At 53.5% G+C, this 21,115-nt stretch overlaps 1 protein-coding gene across 2 annotated transcripts in view; it reads left to right on the plus strand.

The window, feature by feature from the left end:
• The window catches only part of SNRNP200 (small nuclear ribonucleoprotein U5 subunit 200), a 62,758-nt gene that overhangs the window by 13,749 nt on the left and 27,894 nt on the right, over positions 1–21,115 (plus strand). For both annotated transcript variants that reach the window (XM_078869268.1, XM_078869267.1), the window contains exons 19-35: positions 529–660; positions 1,042–1,230; positions 1,704–1,901; positions 2,930–3,082; positions 5,913–5,993; positions 6,383–6,466; positions 7,120–7,226; positions 8,657–8,775; positions 10,990–11,144; positions 11,739–11,928; positions 12,531–12,704; positions 13,083–13,243; positions 13,664–13,727; positions 14,369–14,532; positions 14,739–14,930; positions 15,113–15,291; positions 15,418–15,569. In XM_078869268.1, the coding sequence (XP_078725394.1) occupies positions 529–660; positions 1,042–1,230; positions 1,704–1,901; positions 2,930–3,082; positions 5,913–5,993; positions 6,383–6,466; positions 7,120–7,226; positions 8,657–8,775; positions 10,990–11,144; positions 11,739–11,928; positions 12,531–12,704; positions 13,083–13,243; positions 13,664–13,727; positions 14,369–14,532; positions 14,739–14,930; positions 15,113–15,291; positions 15,418–15,569 (2,494 nt within the window). The remainder of the gene's footprint in view (positions 1–528; positions 661–1,041; positions 1,231–1,703; positions 1,902–2,929; positions 3,083–5,912; positions 5,994–6,382; positions 6,467–7,119; positions 7,227–8,656; positions 8,776–10,989; positions 11,145–11,738; positions 11,929–12,530; positions 12,705–13,082; positions 13,244–13,663; positions 13,728–14,368; positions 14,533–14,738; positions 14,931–15,112; positions 15,292–15,417; positions 15,570–21,115) is intronic.

Here is a 21,115-nt window from a genome sequence, read left to right on the forward strand (position 1 = left end):
AGTGCGTGTGTGTGTGTACATGTGGGTTTGAGTAAGCGAGTGTGTGTACATGTGGTTTCACGTGAGCGCCTGTGTGCGGGTTCACATGAGAGCCTGTGTGCGTGTATACGTGGGTTCATGTGAGCGTCTGTTTGTGTGTACGTGGATTCACGTGAGCGCATGTGTGCGTGTATACGTGGGTTCACGTGAGAACGTGTGCATGTACATGTGGGTTCACGTGAGCGCGTGTGTGTGTGTGTATATGCTCCTACAGTTTGTTAAGGCTATACAGGGGACCTTTGTCTTTGTGTGTACGTGTCTCTCTCACCTGAAGACGGTCGCTTGTTGTTGTGATCAAAACGTCGTGATCTATTATTTTTTCTACCTACGTGTGTTTACCGAAAGAACCAAAGAGTATGTGTGTACGTGTCTTTGTATTTGTGTGTGTATTTGTACGTGTGTGTGCGTGCGTGCACCGTCGTTGCCGTCGCGCACCTCACCTGTCGCGGTTGTCATGCCGCTGGCGCTGGCCATTCGGTTGCCGTGCAGGTGCTGGTGTCGACGGCGACGCTGGCGTGGGGAGTAAACCTGCCGGCGCACACGGTGGTCATCAAGGGCACCCAGGTGTACAGCCCTGAGAAGGGCCGCTGGACCGAGCTGGGAGCCCTCGACGTGCTGCAGGTGACGAGTCTGGGCCCTATCGGTGTGTGTGCGTACCCGTGTGTGTGTGTGTGCGCGTGTGGGGCGCACGGCGTGCGGAGTGGTGGCGCAGCAGTTGCCGAGCTGCGCTACGGACCCAGCGAGCCGAGTTCGATTCCCACCCACTCACGGCGAACACCAATAACAAATATCTGAACTGGTCCTGAGCCTCTGCCCTAGGTCGACTCAGCCTCAAATGAGTATCTGGTGCGGTGTGTAAACATCGTCACTGGGGAGACAAAGGTGATCGGGCATGGTGCTGCTTTGTGTACGTGTGTGTGTAAGTCTGCGTCTGTGTGTGTAAGTCTGTAAATTTGTGTACAAGTCTGTGTGTGTGTGTAAATCCGCATGTGCGCAATGTAGATGCTGGGCCGTGCGGGGCGTCCCCAGTATGACACCAAGGGAGAGGGGATCCTCATCACATCGCACTCGGAGCTGCAGTACTACCTGTCGCTGCTCAACCAGCAGCTGCCCATCGAGAGCCAGCTCGTGTCCAAGCTGCCTGACATGCTCAACGCCGAGGTGGTGCTGGGCAACGTGCAGAACACCAAGGTCTGTCTGCAGCCATTGGCGATCGCACGCTCACAATTGCACCCAAGCAGAGACAACGATTCCGTCTATAGCTTCAACAGACCGTTGGGGGAAGTGTTGTTAGCGAGCACCTGTGTGCCATACTGGCCTTCGTGAGGGGGTGGTTGGCCAGCACCGCGCCCAGTCATCTATGTCTCCCTAATGGGAAATGTTTACACATTGCCCCAGGTACTCATTTGAGTCCATGTCAACCTAGGGGAAGCGCAGGACTAATTCAGATAATCGTCACTGGCGTTGTCCATGAGTGAAAATCGAACTCGGGTTGCCGGTTTCGTAGCGCAGTGCGCTAACCGCTACAATACCGCTCACACGTACACACAATCGCACGCACGATGTCGCACACACACGGGGAGATCACACACACGTGATTTTCCCACATTTCTGCGTGTCTCTCGGTGTCTCACCATGTTTCCTCCCCGCGTGTCTCCTTGCAGGATGCGGTGAACTGGCTGAGCTACACGTATCTATACGTGCGCATGCTGCGCTCGCCTGCGCTGTACGGCGTGAGCGCCGATGCGCTGCGCTCGGACCCCGCACTGGAGGCGCGGCGTCTCGACCTCGTGCACACAGCAGCGCTCGTGCTAGACAAGACCAACCTGGTGAAGTACGACAAGAAGACGGGCCACCTGCAGGTACGCGCACCGTTATACGCGAATGGGTACACAAGCATGGGTACACGCGCACACGCTGGTACACGCGGGTACACGCGTACACGCGCACGGATACACGCGTGCGCACGCACGAGTACAAGCATACACGGGTACACGCGCACGGCGACACACGCTCGCACAGAGATGGAGCGGTGAAATGGTTGCCAGGCGGGGTGGTGTTTGGCGGCGCCGTAAAGGATGGCTAACGCTTGTGGGGAGGCCTTTATCCAGCAGTTGATCGATCATGGCCGATGACGATGCTGATGGTGACGATATGCATGTGTCGCTGTGTGCGTTTATTGTCTGGAGAGCGGTTAGCGTTGCAGCGATTAGCACTGCACCGCGCTACGTACCCGGCGGCCCGAGTTCGATTCCCGCTCGCGGCCAACATCGGTGATGATGATCTCAACCGGTTTTTGCGCCTCCCCTCGTTCGACTCGGCCTTAAATGAGTACTTGTTGCTGTAGAAACAGCATGAGGGACGCAGGTGGTCGGGCATGGACCTCGCTTAGCAGCAAACTCCATTGCATTAGCTGGGCCGGTGCTGGTGGCTTCGCTGCACGTGGCGTAGCCTGTAGTCCAGCACTGGAGACAGCAGTGAGGGTTGTTCCATCACCACACAAATATTACACAACTCCCTTCCCGTGGGTTTCAAGGAGGAAGCCATACCCTGGTTTGCCAGGAGATGGCGGTACAGCAAAATCAGGACTCCACCTGTCTTTATCTGTATGGGATAGAGGTTATCTCCGGGTGCTCCGGTTTCCCCACACGTGTTAAAACACTAATTAATTGTCCGGTAACATCTTAACATGTAGAGGACTGCAGAGCTCAGTGGAAGGGGAGACTTCGAACTGGCTCTCCACCACGTGGCTGCTGCTGAATCCTTCCCCGCTCGCGCCTCCGAGTCGCCGAGTGTCTCGGCGAGAGCGAGCTCTGCAGCGTTATAAGTTGAGTGTCTGTGTGAAGGCGAGGAGTATTGGGGGGATGTGTGTGCGTACGCGTGTGTGCAGGCCACGGATCTGGGCCGCATCGCCTCACACTACTACTGCACGCACGAGAGCATGGCCACCTACAACCAGTTGCTGAAGCCCACGCTGAGCGAGATCGAGCTCTTCCGTGTCTTTTCCCTCTCCTCCGAGTTCCGGCACATCAACGTGCGCGAGGTGGGTGCATGCACGCACACGCGAGGTTACACTCGCACACACATAGGTCTCTACACACACAACAACAGCCACCATTCGCCACTACGTGTCGGTGGTGTGTCACCACGGCGCTTGTGCCAGGCCATGTGCACTTTTTGAAGCAACATGAAGTGTCTAAGGCTCGCTGGCAGACAGGTGACAATCATGTCAACCCATGGGCAGATGCTCCCCACTGTGCCAACTTGCTGTGTTTTATCCACCTTGGGCCTTGCTCGTTGTTGTGAGCATTGCTCCTCTTTCCTCCACTGTTGATGGAGGGCGACTGCCTCCAACTACCCAGTAGCATCCTTCACGAACCTCTTCCATAGAGGCCGATCTTGACACTGCTGGTACCACATCCTCCTGTACCACATCAGTCCATCTTTTGTCTAGCCCGTACCGCTCCCGTTTAGTGCCATTTATCTGACCAAACAGAAGCTGCTTGGGCATGCAGTGGCTAGGCATACCGGCTACGTGACCCAGCCAATGCAGCCTCGCTTGCCGGATGAGCTCACCGAACTCACGCGTTCGGTGGGGGGGAGGGCCCCTGCCAAGTCAAACACGTTCGAGGGGGGAACTATCTTTCATGTGGACACTGCACAAGGTAACACACGCAGGTTTTACAGCTCCCTTCTAACATTTATTACCATGACTGTTTACTCATTACAAATTGTCTTTTTATAGGTTAGATTTAATAATGACAGGGATGAACCAATGTTTATGAAAAATTGCCTTTTTCTGTACTCTTGAGGCATAAGCAGCCACGCAATATCACTGCACAGGGGCAAACCAATAAATATACTGAATTACGTCTTCATTCTATCATATTTACACTTGCCCCCTCAGTAGGGGGGTTGAGCAGTGACGTTATGTCAATTACGCTTGATTGGTGCTGCTCATAGTTACAGGTAGGTTAGGTTAATTTTGTATTCGTTGACTTTCATTAATTTGCACCAACATGGCGGAAGACCCTCGCAGTCGTTCCTAATTACTTACTTATTATACAGTGTGCATTTCCCCTCTCCTTGCTTCTTTCGCTAAAGTCACGTACATAGAAAACTATTATTTACAAACTTATTTAGTCCATAAAAGTTAGAGTGTGCGTGTGTACATCCATATGTGCATGTGAGTCCATATATGTGTGTGCGTTGTGTCTGTGCGAGTCCGTGTGTGTGTGTGTGCGTCAATGTGTGTGCGAGTCAATGTGTGTGTGTGACAGTCGTTGTGTTTGTGTACGTCCATGTGTGTGTATGCGGTGTGTGTGTCAGTCGATGTGTGTGTAAGTCCATGTGTATGTGTTAGTCGATATGTGTGTGTGTGTAAGGGGGAGCGGTAGTCTAGCGGTTAGCGCGCTGCGCTACAAACCTGGTGACCCGGGTTCGATTCCCGCTCACGGCCAACACCAGTGACAATTATCTGAACTGGTCCTGGGCCTCCCCTAGGTCGACTCAGCCTCAAATGAGTACCTGATGCGATGTGTTAACATCGCCACTGGGGAGACAAAGGCGGCCGGGCGTGGTGTTGGCCACCCACCCCCTCGTGTGCCGTGCCGGCCTTCATAGGTGCTCGTGAACAGCACTTGCCCCTACAGTCTGTTAAGGCTATACGAGGGATCTTTGTCTTTGTGTGTGTCTGCGTGAGTCCATGTGCGTTTGTAAGTCGACTTGTTTGTAAGTCGATGTGTTTATGTGTTGGTTGATGTGTGTCAGTCGATGTGTGTCAGTCGATGTGTGTGTGTGTGTAGGTCCATGTGTGTGTGTGAGTCGTTGTTTGTCTGTATGTCGATATGTGCGTGTGTTAGTCGATATGTGTGTGTTAGTCAATGTGTGCGTGGTGTGTGTGTAGACGTGTGAGTGCGAGTCGATGTGCGTGTCTGCGTCGATGCGTGTGTGTGAGTCGGTGTGTGTGAGTCGGTGTGTGTGTATTTCTGTGTGTGTGTGTGTATACAAGTCGATGTGTGTGTGTGTGTATATAAGTCGATGTGTCTGCATGTAAGTGGATGTGTGTGTAGCTCTTTGTGCGTGTGAGTCGATCTGTGTGTGTAAGTCGATCTGTGTGTGTAAGTCGGTGTGTGTGCGTGGGGCCATGTGTGTGTAAGTCCATGTGTGTGTATGTTAGTCCTTATGTGTGCGTGTAGGTCGATGTGTGTGTGTGTGAGTCGATGTGTGTGTGTGTGTGAGTCGATATGTGTGTGTGTCTTTTTCGCCCGAGCAACGCCGGCTACTTCCCGCTAGTTGTTTATGTGTGTGTATTTGTCTGCGCGTGTGTCTATATAGATGTGTGCGTATGTGTCTGTCTATATATGTGGCCTTAATCGGCACATAGCCTGGCACAAGCGCCGTTGTGACATTACCGCTACTTAGTGATGAATGGCAGTTGTTGTGTGTCTGCGCGTGTGTCTATATATATGTGTGCGTGTTTGTCTCTACGTGTCTGTGCGTGTGGGGAGCGGTAGTGTAGCGGTTAGCGCGCTGTGCTACGAACCCAGCATTCCGAGTTCAATTCCTGCTAGCAGCCAACACCGGTTATGGTTATTTGAACTGGTCCTGGGCCTCCCCTAGGTCGACTTATTTGAGGCTGAGTACCTAAACAATGTGTAAACATCGCTACGAGGGAGACAAAGGTGGCCGGGCGTGGTACTGGCTACCCACACCCTCCTGTGCCATGCCGGCCTTCATAGGCGCTCGCTAACAGCACTTGCCCCAACAGTTTGTTCGGGGCTATCTCTGTCTTTGTCTTTGTTCATATGTATCTGTGTGTGTGTGCCGATATATATGTGTGTCTGTGTGTGTATATTTGTGTTTGTGCACAGGAGGAGAAGCTGGAGTTGCAGAAGCTCCTGGAGAGAGTTCCCATCCCAGTGAAAGAGAGCATCGAGGAGCCCAGCGCCAAGGTGAATGACCACAATAACTCGTTCACTCATGCACCCGCATTCACACATTCATTCACACACATTCACTCACACATTCACTCACATTTATTCACTCACACATTCACTGACATCTACTCATTCACTCACACACATTCACTCACACTCATCGATTCACACACACTCGCACACATGCACACTCATCGATTCACACACACACTCGCACAAATTCACTCACGCACTCGCGTATCGAGGAGACCAGTGCCACGGTGCGTGAGCATACACACACACGCACATAGACTGACGAACACACACACAGTTGCACATGTGTGTGCTGCCCTAGTGCGTGTGTGTGCTAAGTGTGTGCTGTGTGCGTGTGCTTCACGTGTATTTGTGCTGTGTGTGTGCTGCAGATAAATGTGCTGCTGCAGGCATACATCTCGCAGCTGAAGCTGGAGGGATTTGCCCTGATGGCAGACATGGTGTACGTCACACAGGTACGAGCGCACATACGCACGGACGGGGCCACACGTGTGGGCGGAGAGGAAGGGGTCAGTGTGTGTGGGGGGAGTGGTGGTGTAGTGGTTAGCGCATCACACGAAAGGCTTGTCAATCGGAGTTCGGTTCCCGCTCACGGCCAACACCAGTGATGAATATCCGAACCGGTATCTGAGCTATCCCCTCGATCGACTCGGCCTTTCAACGAGTACCTGGTGTGGTGTGTCAACATCAGCATTGTGGAGACAAAGGCGGCTGCGCGTGTGCCATGCCCGCCTTCATCAGTGCTGCTCGTTAATAGCACTTTCCCCTACAGCCCATGTGAGGCGACACAGGGGATATTTGTTCCAGTGTTTGTGTGTGTGTGTGAACGGTCGTATAGTGGTTATCGTGCTGCGCTATGAACCCGGCAACCTGAGTTCGACTCCCGCTCATGGCCAACACCAGTGGCGATTATTTGAACCAGTCCTGGGCCTCGCCTAGGTCGACTTTGCCTCAAATAAGTGCCTGGTGTGGTGTGTAAACATGGCCACCCACCCCCTTGTGCACCATGTCGACCTTCATAGGTGCTCGCTTCCCGCATTTGCCCCAACAGTCTGTTAAGGATATACGGCGGATCTTTGTATGAATGTGTGCATGTGTGTGCGTACAGTCTGCAGGAAGACTGATGCGCTGCCTGTTTGAGATGGTTCTGCACCGCGGCTGGGCCCAGCTCACGGACAAAGTGCTCAGCCTCTGCAAGATGATTGACAAACGCATGTACGCACACGCGTACACACGTGCCTGTGCACACCATGAACAGATGCACGAGATGCGTGCACGTGTCGTGTACACGCACAGACATGCACACGCACGCATATTCATTTGTGTATACACCTATAAGGTGCCACGGTAGCGAGATGTTAACTACCTCACCTGGTATACAGCAGCTCATGGGTCCGATTCCGACCCTGACACCTGTATATTTGGAGTTTGCATTTTGCGTGGATTTTTCTCTAAGTCCTCCGGTTTGTCCTTCCACATTTAGAATCAACATGCGTTTAGACTATTTGCCTGCTGTAAATTTCCCCATGATAAACCACTTTGAGTTATCATTCATGGCCAGGTCGCTTATGAAAAATAACTCTACAGCTCAGTGGACCTTACCTGGTGAAATAAAACTAATCAATAGTAACATACACACCCCTGCATACGCATATTTACACGTGTACATGCACACACGCTGTGTACACATACACATGCGGTTTCACCGTGGATTCACTGGTCATCAATGCCGTGTCACCATTGGTTTACCGCAGTTTTTATTGTAGGTACTGTGGATTACCCATAGTTCTTACAGCACTTTTACCATGCATTCACTGCAGTTTCACTGTACTTATCAGTTACACCGTGGATTCACCATGAAGTCGCTGTAGTTATGGTAGTAGCCGTGGTTGTGACCATGGATGTGGCCATGGGTGGGGTTGTTGTGATCATGGTTGTGTTTGTTATCGGGGAGCGCAACAGTTAACATGCTGTGCTATGAACCTAGCGACCTGCGTTTGATTCTCGCTCATGGCCAACGCCAGTGACGATTATCTGAATCGGTCCTGGGCCTCCCCTAGGTCGACTCAGTCTCAAATGAGTACCTGGTGCAGTCTATAAACATCGCCACTAGGGAAACAAAAGCGGCCGGGCGTGGTGTTGGCCACCTCCTTCTTCGTGTGCCGTGCCAGCCTTCATAGGTGCTCACTAACAGCACTTGCCCCAACAGTATGTTAAGGCTATACAGGGGATCTTTGTCTTTGGTTGTAACCGTGGTCGTAGTTGTCAATGTGCTTGTGGTGCTGGCCGTGGTTGTTGCTGTGGTGGCCGTGTTTGTAGTTGTGACAGTGATGGTAGCTGTGGTGGTGGTTTTGACCGTGGTGGATGCCATGTTGGTGGTTGTAACCGTGGTTGTTGCCATGCTGGTGGTTGTGCTTGTGGTCGTGGTTGTTGTAGACTTGGTTATGGTTGTGGCCATTGTCGTAGCCGTGCTGGTGGTTGTGATTGTGACGGTGGTGGTTGTGAACGTGGTGGTGGTTATGGTTGAGACAGTAGTAGTAGCAGCTGTGGTTGTGACCGTGGTTGTGGTTGTGGCGGCGGTGGTTGTGGTGGTGTCCGTGATTGTGGTTGTAGACTTGGGGGTTGTGTTGGTGTCTGTGGTGCAGGTGGCAGTCGATGAGCCCCCTGCGCCAGTTCAGGAAAATCCCGGAGGAAGTCGTCAAGAAGATCGAGAAGAAGAACTTCCCCTGGGAGCGCTTCTACGACCTCAATCACAACGAGATCGGTGAACACCACCACTATTACCACTACCAACACCACTGCAACCACCACTACTGCCACCAACAACAAAAACAACCGCTATTCCCCACTAAGTGGCGGTGACGTTATCACAGTGCTTTTTCCAGGCTTATGTGTACGTTAAGACCATGTGAAGTGTCGAACGCCCACTGGCAGGAGGTCACAGGACAGACCCAGGTGCCATGGGTCGAATGACTGAGATGACTGGCCGATGCACCACCTGTGCCCCCTACTGTGCCAACTATGTTTTAGACGCCCGGTGCTCCGCGCGTTGTCGTGAGCATCTGCCCTCCGTTGATGCTGCAGGGGAACGACTGCCTCCAACTGCCCAGTAGCGTCCTTCATGACCCTCCTCCACAGAGGCCGATCTTGACACCGCTGGTACCAGTCCACGCCCTCCTGTACTACATCACTCTCGTCTCTTCTCTAGCCCGTGCTGCTCCCGTTTAGCCCCCTCTATCTGGCCGAATAAAAGCTGTTTAAGCATGCTGTGGCTGGGCATGTGGGTCACATGACCGAGCTAGCCTTGCCTGCCAAAGGAGCTCACCGATGAGACTTTGTTCAGATCTTTCAAGGATTTGTGAGCTCCTCACACAATCCAGCCTGGTTAAACCCAGGATGAATCCTCGGCAGGCCAGCCTAAATGTTTCTAACCGACAAAGATGTTAAGGGGGGTCCACGTTTCGCAAGCAGCCGAAGATAATGCTGCTCGACTGATTCGGAGTGAGGCTTCTGCTGTCAAAACGGAGACGGTCATGGGCACACTGCTCAGGTATGGAAAACTTTCCACTCTCCACAACTGCCCCATCACCAATTGCGAGTAGTGGGAGTGGAGTGCTTGATAGCACAAAATACCCAGGCAGGTGCTTAGTTTTGGTGGGGCTGATTGTAAGACCACCCACCTCTTAGTGGCATGCTTGAAGTTCAGCAGCAGCACCTCAAACTCCTCCTCTGAGTGAGCAGCAATCACCAGATCATCAGCATATATAACGTGGTTGACCAATCGGGAGCCATGCCTTGACCGCACCCGGGCATCGATCAGCCTGCCATTGAATCTGTACCTGAAGTAAATTCCTCCGGTAGAGCTTCACGAACTTCGTGGTCGAAATAGATGTTAAATAATGTGAGAGCCAGTGGACAACCCTGTCGCACCCCAAGGAACAGGGAATGGCTCCAACTCCCGGCCACGTAGTTTTACCCGGGCCTGCCCACCATCTTGCTTTTGGGACTCAGAAAGCACAAAGAACTACCCAGAGCCCAGGACGAGTGATGAAGCGGAGATGTAGGTCCTGTTGGAATTCCCTACACCTCTGCTGTAACAGACAGACATAAAATATGGCATCTGTGCAGGACCGCCCTTTCGTGAAACCACATTGGGGCTCCGCAAGGTTCTCCTCAGCGTGCCTGGCAAGGCGATGTTGAATAATTGTTGCCAGGACCTTTCCCGACACACCGAGGAAGCAGATGCCCCTGTGGTTGTTACAGTCTGTGCGGTCCCCCTTCTTAAAGAGGGGGACCACCAGGGCTTCATTCCAATCCTGGGGAACCCGTCCTGTGGTCCAGACTGTTATTATGATGTCATATAGGGCAGTGTGCGCACAAACACCACCCCACTCCCTCAGCATTTTGCTTGGAAGATCATCTCTGCCCGGTGCTTTTCCTGGTTTCAGACTTTGGATCGCCTTCTGTACTTCCTCAACAGATAGCACTTTAGCCAGCCACTTACAGGGGGTGACTACTTCTTCCAATATTTAAGGCATGGCAGCCGAGAAGACACTTTGACCCATAATGTTTTCCAGGCTGAGAGATTTCCTCTCTGCAAACCTGTTCCTGGGGGTCAGAGATCGGATCACCTTTCTTTCCCCTCATGATATGGTGATGGGTGTGGCGCTGCAAGTTACCACCACCACAACTACCACCACAAACAACCAGCACAACGAGATTAGTGAACACCACCACAGCCACCACCACAACCACCACCACAAACAACCACCACAATGGAATCAGGTAACACCACAACCACCACAACCACATTCACAACCACAAGACCATCTGTGACCACTGCACACAACCACCAGGTAGACCACAGCACCACTTACACGCACCACTTAAACCCACACAGCCTCACTGCAACCTCTTCCCAACCCTGCCCTGACCATTCACGGACCCCACCCTACCTCCCCGTGACCTCTGCGAGCAGGTGAGTTGATCCGCATGCCCAAGATGGGGAAGACGATCCACAAGTACGTCCACCAGTTCCCGCGGCTCGAGTTGTCCACCCACATCCAGCCCATCACCCGCTCCACGCTGCGAGTGGAGCTCACCATCACGCCGGACTTCCAGTGGGACGACAAGGTGCGGTGCCTGCCACCTCGCCCGCCACGACACCCGCGAGCTCACCCACGAGCTCACCGGCTTATTCACGAGCTCACCGGCTTATTCACGAGCTCACCTATTCTCGTGTTGACTCGCCTATGAGCTCACCCATGAGGTCACCTGTTAGCTAGCTTGCTCATCCGCAAGTTCACCTATTCGCTTGCTTACTCACTCACATATTTGCCGGCTTGCTTACTAATGAGTTCACCTATTCACTTGCTACCGCGCCTATGAGCTCCCTCATGGCCTCTGGGTCACTCGCTCACCCACCCACGCGCCCATGAGCTCACCGCCTCACATCATTGCCTTACTCGCTCATCCGCTCATTCTCTCACCCACGGGTTCACCCACTCACCAGCTTCTATGATAATGTTGATGGTGACAGTGAGCCAGCCAGGTGCACGGGCAGAACGATGCATTCTGGATCCTTGGGACGATGTTGATGGTGACGATGTTGATAGTGACGACGTTGATGTTGATGTTCATGATAACGACGTTGATGGTGACGAAGTTGATGCTGACAATGGTGACGGTTGATGTTGACGACGTTGATGGTGACTGACGGTGAGCCAGGTGCACGGGCAGAGCGAGGCGTTTTGGATCCTCGTGGAGGACGTGGACTCGGAGGTGGTGCTGCACCACGAGTACTTCCTGCTGAAGGCCAAGTTCTGCGAGGACGAGCACCTCGTCTCCTTCTTTGTGCCCGTTTTTGAGCCGCTGCCACCACAGTACTTCATCCGCGTGCTGTCCGACCGATGGATCAGTAAGCGGCTCCTCCACTCGCTCGCTCAGTCACTCACTCACACCCACTCATATTCACGCTCGCTCATACTCTGCTGTCTAACTGCTGGATCAGTGAGCGGTGCCTCCGCTCGCTCACTCACACTCAATTACTCACGCTCACTCACAATCACTTTCATGTGTACACGCACACTGACACACACTACTATCTGACCACTGGATCAGTGGTGGCACGTCCGCTTACTTGCTTACTCATACTCACACTCGCTGACATTCACTCACTTACACTCGCTCATAGTCATTTACACTCGCTGACATTCACTCACTCACACTCGCTCATAGTCATTTACACTCGCTCACACTCACGAACACTAACTCTGTCACTTATATACAAAGACAAATATCACCTGTATAGCCTTAACAGAACATTGGGGCAAGTGCTGTTAGCACCCATAAACGCACGCGCGCACACAAACGTGTTTACAATAAGACACCTGTCTATGGTTTTGTTTCCTCATTGTTGTTTCTCCCTGCGTGTCTCCCCGCGCGTCTCTCCGCGTGTCTCCCCCTGCGTGTCTCCCCCTGCGTCTCCCTGCGTGTCTCCCCCTGCGTCTCCCTGCATAGTGTCGGAGACGCAGCTGGCCGTCTCGTTCCGGCACCTGCTGCTCCCAGAGAAGTACCCTCCCCCCACCGAGCTGCTGGATCTGCAGCCATTGCCCGTGTCTGCGCTGCGCAGCCCCCAGTATGAGCGCCTCTACCAGAGCGCGTTCCCCTTCTTCAACCCCATCCAGACACAGGGTGTGCACCCCCACAGGACTCCTGTAGTCCGCTATACACTCCTCTAGAATGCTATACACTCTCATAGTCCACTGTACGCTCCCGTAGACCACTATACGCTCCCATAGACCGCTATACACTCCTGTAGACTCCTGTATTAGACTCCTGTAGACTCTTACAAACCCCTATAGACTTGAACACACAAACCCCTGGAGATTGACGCATGCACCTATAAAGCTAAAGCTGCACAGCGATGTAACGTACGTGCATGTGTGCGTGCTTGCGGTTCCGGCCGCATCACGCGCACACGGAGCATTCGTAGGTGTTTGTCGCCAACGGCACTTAGCCTGCAAGTCTGTTGAGGCTACACGGGGGACTTTTGCCTGTATGTGTGTGCAGTGTTCAACGCCGTGTACAACAGCGACGACAATGTCTTCATCGGTGCGCCGGCCGGCAGCGGCAAAACAATCTGTGCGGAATTCGCCATCCTGCGGCTGTTCATGCACAACCCGGAGGGGCGCTGCGTGTACGTCACCCCACTGGAGGCACTGGCGCAGCAGGTAACACGGGCTCACACGCACGCGCACACACATTCTGGGTCACAGTGCGTATGTGTGTATGCGCACACGTGTGATGTGTGAACATTGCCACTCGAGAGACAACCACGCGTAATGGCTACCCTCTTGTGCCGTTCTAGCCTTCATAGGTGCTCGCTAACAGCACTTGCCCAAACAGTTTGTTAAAGGCTATACAGGGATTCTTTGTGTTTGTGCTCGGTGTGGGGAGCGGTGGTGCAGTGGTTAACGCACTGCGCGACGAACCCGGCGACTTGGGTTCGATTCCCGCTCACAAAGGCGGCCGGGAGTGATGCTGGCCACCCACCCTTTCATGCGCCGTGCCGGCCTTCATAGGTGCTACTCGCCAACAGCACTTCAACAGTCTGTTAAGGCTAAGCGGGGGGTCTTTGTCTCTGTGTGTAGGTGTACAGCGAGTGGGTCGACCGTTTCCAAGGAGCATTGGGGCGCCGCGTCGTTCTGCTCACAGGTGTCAACCACCACCACAGCTGCACCACCGCCTCCACTACCACCTCCACAATCACCTGCACCACCACCACAATAATCACCACCTCAACCTAACCCTCCTCTACCACCACAGCTGCATCTCCACCACTACAACCTCCACCACACCCTCCACCACACCCTCCACCACAACCTCCCCCACAACATCCAGCACAACATGCACCACCTCCTCCACATCTCTAACACTGCCCACGTGTGTATGTGTGTTTATGTACGGTTTATGTATTAGTGTACATATGATTGTGTATTTGATTGTGGAGCGGTTGGCATGCTGCTCTGCGAACCCGGCGACCCGAGTTCGATTCCCGCTCACTGCCAACACGAGTGACAATTATCTGAACCGGTCCTGGGCCTCATCTAGGTCGACTCAGCCTGAAATTAGCACCTGGTGCAGTGTGTAAACAACGCCACTAGGGAAACAAAGGTGACCAGGCGTGGTGCTGGCCACACCCACCCCCTCGTGTGTGCCGTCCCGGCCTTTATAGGTGCTCGCTAACAGCACTTGCCCCAACAGTCTGTTCAGGGTATACAGAGGGGGTCTTTGTGTGTGTGTGTATGCGTGACTGTGCGTGAGAGCATGACTGTGTGTGGCTGTGTGTGCGTTAGGCGAGACGGCTGCGGACCTAAAGCTGCTGGCGCGGGGCCAGGTGATCGTAAGCACGCCTGAGCACTGGGACGTGCTCTCCCGGCGCTGGAAGCAGCGCAAGGGCGTGCAGGGGATCAACCTCTTCATCGTCGACGAGACGCACCTCATCGGCGCTCACAACGGGGTGCGTGGGGCCCACAGTGTGCGCGTGCACGTGTGTGTGACGGTGTGTGGGATGTATGTGTGGTGTGTGGCGGTGTGTGGAATGTGTGTGTGACGGTGTGTGGGATGTGTGTGTGGTGTGTGGCGGTGTCTCCGCGCATGCAGTCCTTGTATCTCCCCGTGTATCTTTCTGTGTGTCCCCTTGTCTCCCTGTGTGTCCGCGTGCAGCCCGTGCTGGAGGTGATCTGCTCGCGGATGCGCTACATCTCGTCCCAGATCGAGCGTCCGATCCGCGTGGTGGCGCTCAGTGCGTCGCTTTCCAACGCCAAGGACGTGGCCCAGTGGCTCGGCTGCTCGGCCACCGGCACCTTCAACTTCCACCCAAATGTCCGCCCCGTGCCCCTCGAACTCCACATCCAGGTGGGGAGGAGGGCCACGGAGAGAGTCGTCATCAAGTGCTTCTCCTGCGGACGACACGGCGCTCGTGTCGGCAGCACGGGAATCGGTTTCATTGGCTCATCAATAATCATTTACACTCGCCTCCCCGTGTCTCCCCGCTCCACCCCGTGTCTCTGCTCCTCCCGTTGTCTCCTCGTGTGCAGGGCTTCAATATCAGCCACACGCAGACGCGACTGATGGCGATGGGGCGGCCCGCGTACCATGCCATCCTCAAGCACTCCCCGCACAAACCCGCGCTCGTATTCGTGCCCTCACGCAAGCAGACGCGCCTCACCGCCATCGACATCCTCACCTACTGCGCCGCCGAGATCCAGCCGCACCGGTACGGTGTACGCCGAAACGCGACCCGCGGCCCGCCGCGTTTCCCCACGGGTGTCCCCGCGCGTCCCACCCCGCGCACGTGACCCCGCTCGCGTGACCCCATGTGACCCTGCGCACCCATCCCCAGCTTCCTGCACTGTGCCGAGGAGGACCTGGCCCCATTCCTGGAGCAATTGTCGGATAGCACGCTGCGCGAGACGCTTGCCAACGGCGTCGGCTACCTGCACGAGGGGCTCACGGAGACAGAGCGGCGCACTGTGGAGCAGCTCTTTCACTCGGGTACACGCAGCGCACACGCATCACACACGCAGCACACACACAGCGCACACGGAGCGCACACGCAGCACACACGCAGCGCATACGTCACGCATGCGGCACGTGCTGCACACATGCACATTTAGCGTATACACGTAGCACATACATACACAACGTACGCAGCGCACTCGGCACACGCAGCACTTATGCAGCACAGCACACATGCAGCACACACGCAGCACAGCACACATGCGCAGCGCACGCGCAGGACCCACACATGCAGCACACATGTAACGTTTCCTAAATGTTGCTATATATAAACAATAAGAGAAGATCTTCTTGGTTCTTTCGGTAAAGTCACGTAGAAGGGAAGTAATAAAATAATACAAATAAAACATAATAAAATAATTCTCACGACGTTTCGGCCACAACGCAAGCAGCCGTCCTCAGGTGAAGAATGAAACACCACCAAGCTTGGAGCGTATATTTAAGCTGGGTTGGAGGGGGGAAGAAGAGCGCCTTGACAAAAGAATTTGCATATCAAAAGGAATTTAGCATATTTATGGGAAATGCGTAGGAGGTGGGCGGGGGGTTTCAAAGTCATATTATGCCCGTGCATTATGCAGGATTAGCAGTATCAAAGGGAGGGGATGGGGGTATCATTAACAAAGGGAAGGAATGTTAATAGTATGTAGCTCCAGTTACTGAACAACCACGTAAAAAACTAAAGTATAAACTACATAGTATCATCAGTATACTAAATATACTCTCCAATAAGCTGAGCTATTAACAGTAAGTAATACATTACAATTCTATGTCGCAAAAATATAATATGCTTCCAGCTAAACTTTTTTCTCTTACATCACACGGGTCTACCCCGTACTATATACAACCATAGACAAACCCAACATTAAATTATATACTGTATTACTATACACCACTCTATACCTTCGTCTATAATATTACCCTAAGTATTATTCTACCCACCCTACTGTATACCACACTGCTGTATATTCACTATACAATTACGATACTGTATATTACCTTATACATTGTATTAAACATTACAATTTTATACTATTTATACAAACTGCTATACACTATACCATTGACCGTCGCGTGAAAGATACTAAGAGGAAGCAGCGAAATATGTCAATGGGAGAGTGGTGAAAGGAGACTTGCAGCGGAGCAAAGAATCCATTCCCTGTGGAGAATACAAGATATATAGTCAACTAGCGGAAGTACCCGGCATTGCCCGGGTCAAAAATATATTTCTTAAAAACCTTACATATATATACACAGATACTAAGGTATTGTCAAAGCCCGGTGGGCTGTTTGTACATTTCTCCACCAACAAATATATAAGAGGCTTGCACAAGTCCAAAAAGTTGTAGAAAGTGTGGGGTAAATAGTTGATGTCAAAAGGTTTCCGAAAATTGTGGTCTCCCCCCCCCCCCCCTCAAAAAATATCTTTACCCCTCATAGGTATATATACTAACAACACCTTACATACAACAGAGGAAGTGGTATCTATTGACTCTGTAGTAGTATCTACTGACTGTACCGTAGTATCTACTGACTGTACAATAGTATCTACTGAGCCAGTAGTAGCTACTGACTGTGTAGTAGTATTTAGTGACTGTCATAACTACTGACCATAGTATTTACTGGGCCTAGAGTAGTATCTACCGACTATATAGTCGTAATGACTAACTGTATAGTATCTGCTGACTCTATAGTTGTGAAGTACCGTTGATGACTCTTGGACACCGTTGGTGAGGCACACGTATTTATTCCGTACAAGTAGTCACAACTGTGGACATACAATACTAGAGGGGGTATCGGCCCCCTCACCCGGCTAGCTGGGAATACACTGCTAGCTATCTCTGACCTACCTCCTAGTCCTCCACTAACGGGCTAGGGGAGGCTGTCTGGCCCGACACTGGTAAGTCGGGCTACGGTACCCGGAGTCCCAGAGCACTAGCTCTGGTTCTCGGGACCACGCCGCTGGCTCGGTCCTGCGCGGTCCTGACAAGGGCGGCGTCCCAGGGGAGTCCAGGGCTCTAGCTAGACGATCTTCGGTCTTCACTGGTTTAGCTTTAACATTCTGCCCCGAGCCCTCTGACACATCCCCCTTTATACTCCACCCCCGCTGAGGGGTGGGGCCCCGGGCTGCCTGGTGCGGACGTCGTTGAGAGCACCCCCCCCGTGCACTCACGTAGCCCCGCCCACTGTGTTTGTTTCCCATAAGCTGCCATGCATAACGGCTCTCTCTCTAACACCCCTACATCACCCCCCCCGCATAGCTTGCAGCCGTCCCGGCTGCCAACATACAAAAAAAAACGACAATAAAAGCGCATTTACCCCCTGACCGCGCGTGTGCCTCACTATTTTTCAACATAACGCGAAGAGAACAACAACAAGAACCAGAAAACCCCGAAGGGAAAACAACCCGACGCACCCCCCCCGAATAAATACGAATTCCGTAAAAGCAACGTATATACAAATCGCAAGGAACCCCCAACACACAACACAACACAATGTGCCAGGAGCACACCACCGACGCAGCGCACAGTAACCATACACGTGAAAATAAAAAAAAAAAAAAATGTCTTCTTTTTGTGCATCACAAGAGTCTGCGCATTCTTGCGCGCGTCCTTGCCGCAGGCCCGTCACACGGGGCAACCCCGGATGGCGGACCATCCCGGTGGCAGCTGTCCATTTCGAAGTGAGTCTGCGCTTGATGTCGCGAGACCCTCGGCATCCCCCGTAGGGGTTGTTGGGCGGGAGCCCGTCATTCCTGGTGCACCTGGGGGCGGGACAGCCGGCAACACGTCAGGCGAGAGCAGCAGAGACGGACCCTTTGAGTCGGCCGACCCCCCACATGTTTGGCCACGCGTGTGTGGAGTGGGGCCTCGCACCGCAACGAAGGGTTTCAGCCTAGAGGGGTGCACAAACCACCGGCGCTTCCCCCATTTGATGCGAACGCACTGAGGCCGCAAAACCTCGACCACCTCGACGGGGCCCCGCCACGGCCGCACCAGTTTTGAGGAGGTCGCGAGTGGTACCTGGGGACAGTGCAGCCATGCCCTGTCCCCCAGCTTCCACTGTAGCACGTGCGCGCGACCCAGTCTGAGGCGCTCATTCGCTTTCTGACGCCTGTCGGAATTTAGCATGGCAGCATCCTGTGCCTCAGTCAATTTCGCAAGGTTAAATTTAACATGGTCGGCCAATTTAGTTTTTCCCAGCGGCGCGGGGATCTGCAGCTGTGCTTGAACAGGTGGGTCAGGTTCGCGGCCATACATGAGGAAGAAGGGTGAAAATCCCGTCGCAGCATGGGGGGCCAATCTGTATGCTGCCAGGACCCCTTGAATTTGCAAGTCCCAATCGGTCTGTGAGTCCGAAACCTGCTGCGACAACATAGACGTGATGGTTCGATGCAGACGTTCGACCATCCCGTCAGTTTGCGGGTGATAGGGAGAGGTACGAATTTTTTTCGTTCCCAGGAGCTCACAGACCTGTTGGAGGAGTTTGCCGGAAAAAATGTTTCCCTGGTCGGTCAGCAGCCGCTCCGGAGCACCTTTGTCCATGACGTAACCTTGGACAAAGGCCTCCACGATGGCTGCTGCCGACTGGTTGGCCAGGGGCCAGGCCATAGGCCAGCGCGTAAAGTATTCCACCCCGGTCAACAAATATCTATTGCCCCTAGGGGTGGCGGGAAATGGCCCCAGAATATCCAGCGCGACAAGTTCGTTCACTCTGGAGACTCTGATAGACTGCAAAGGCGGGTTTGACTCCCGTGCTGGTGGTTTTCGCTGCGCACACGGAGGCCATGATGCCAACAGATCTGCGACATCCCTCGTCATGCCTGGCCAAAAAAAATCAAGCTGGAGCAAGGCGAGGGTCTTTTGGGTACCCAGGTGGAGGAGGCGCTCATGAGCAGCCCACACCACCCTACCTTGTAACCCAGAAGGGACCACCAGCCGGTGTTGATGGGATTTCCCGTCCCAATGCATCAGCAACCCCGCGTGCATTTCCCATGCGTCGGCATCACCCGTCCCCCGCCCCGCCTCCCCGGCGCGACGACGCGACGCGAGGAGGGAGGTATCCTCCATCTGGAGGCGCCCCCATTCATTAACAGGCAAACCCAGCAGGGAATCTTTTCCCTGTTGTGCGATAGAATTTGGAAGCAATGTTTCGTCGTCGGCGGCGGCCGCCAGGACCGGAACCGGCATGTCCCCTGCTGGCTTGCAACGTCCCGACCCCAGGAGGCATGCACATTCGGAGGTGGTTGGCATGCGCGACAGAGCGTTCGCGTTGGTGTGGCGAACGCCCTTACGGTAGGTGGTTTCGAAATCAAAATCCTGGAGGATCTCCAACCATCGGGACAATTGTCCCGATGGCTGTTGAACTCGCAGGGCGTACTGCAGTGCCGCATGATCTGTGCGGACGGTGAAATGCCGACCGTACAGATATGGGCGATACTGTTGGATGAAATAGACAATTGCCAACAGTTCCCTACGGGTGACACAATATCTTTGCTCCGCTGGAGACAACACCCGACTGCCGTACGCAACCACCCATTCCACGCCGTCAACCACCTGGGAAAGCACGCCCCCAATACCCGTGTTGCTCGCATCGGTGTCGAGCAAAAATGGTTCCGAAAAATCGGGGTAAATCAAGGGAGGAGCTTTTACCAGGGCGTCCCGAAGGGAGCAGAAAGCAGCCTCCTCCTCCTGACCCCAGTGGAACCGAACCCCTTTTGATGTTAAAGCGTGTAGGGGTTTGGCAATCGTCGCAAAATCAGCGACGAACCGTCGGTAATACGACGCGAAGCCAATGAAACTCCTGACCTCTCCCACTGAGGTGGGAGTCGGCCAGGAGCTGACACACTGCGTTTTGGCGGGATCGGTAGCAATACCTGAGCGCCCCACGATGTGCCCCAAATAACGCACCGAATCGCGTAACAAATGACATTTTTGGGGTTTGAATTTAAGATTAGCAGCACGCATCTTTAGGAAAACCGCCCGCAACCTCTGGAGATGTTCGTCAAAAGTTTTACTAAAGACGATAACGTCATCCAAATAAATCAGGCACGACTCCCATTGCAATCCAGCCAAAACCAATTCCATCAAACGCTGGAAAGTTGCCGGCGCTGAGTGTAAGCCCATCGGCAACCGGTTGAATTGGAACAGGCCGTGCGGTGTACGGAAAGCAGTTTTAGGCTTTGAATCATCGTCCAGAGGAAGCTGCCAGAATCCCGAAAGTAAATCCAGTGTGGAGAAGAATCGCGCTCCCGCCAAGGCGTCCAGCGATTCGTCCATCCGTGGGAGCGGGTATGCGTCGGCAACCGAAATTTTGTTAAGGCGTCGTAAATCAACGCAAAACCGCAACGAGCCGTCCTGCTTTTTAACCAGGACGATTGGCGCTCCCCAAGGGCTGGTAGAAGGAGAAATGATGTCGGCGGCTAACATGTCATCAATAGCCGATTTGACATGGTCCTTTTCGGCGGGACTTAACCGAAACGGATTCTGGCGTATTGGCGCGCTGTCACCTGTGTCAATATGGTG

The sequence above is a fragment of the Lampetra fluviatilis genome, chromosome 27 (genome assembly GCF_964198595.1).
Source record: "Lampetra fluviatilis chromosome 27, kcLamFluv1.1, whole genome shotgun sequence".
Taxonomy (NCBI): domain Eukaryota; kingdom Metazoa; phylum Chordata; class Hyperoartia; order Petromyzontiformes; family Petromyzontidae; genus Lampetra; species Lampetra fluviatilis.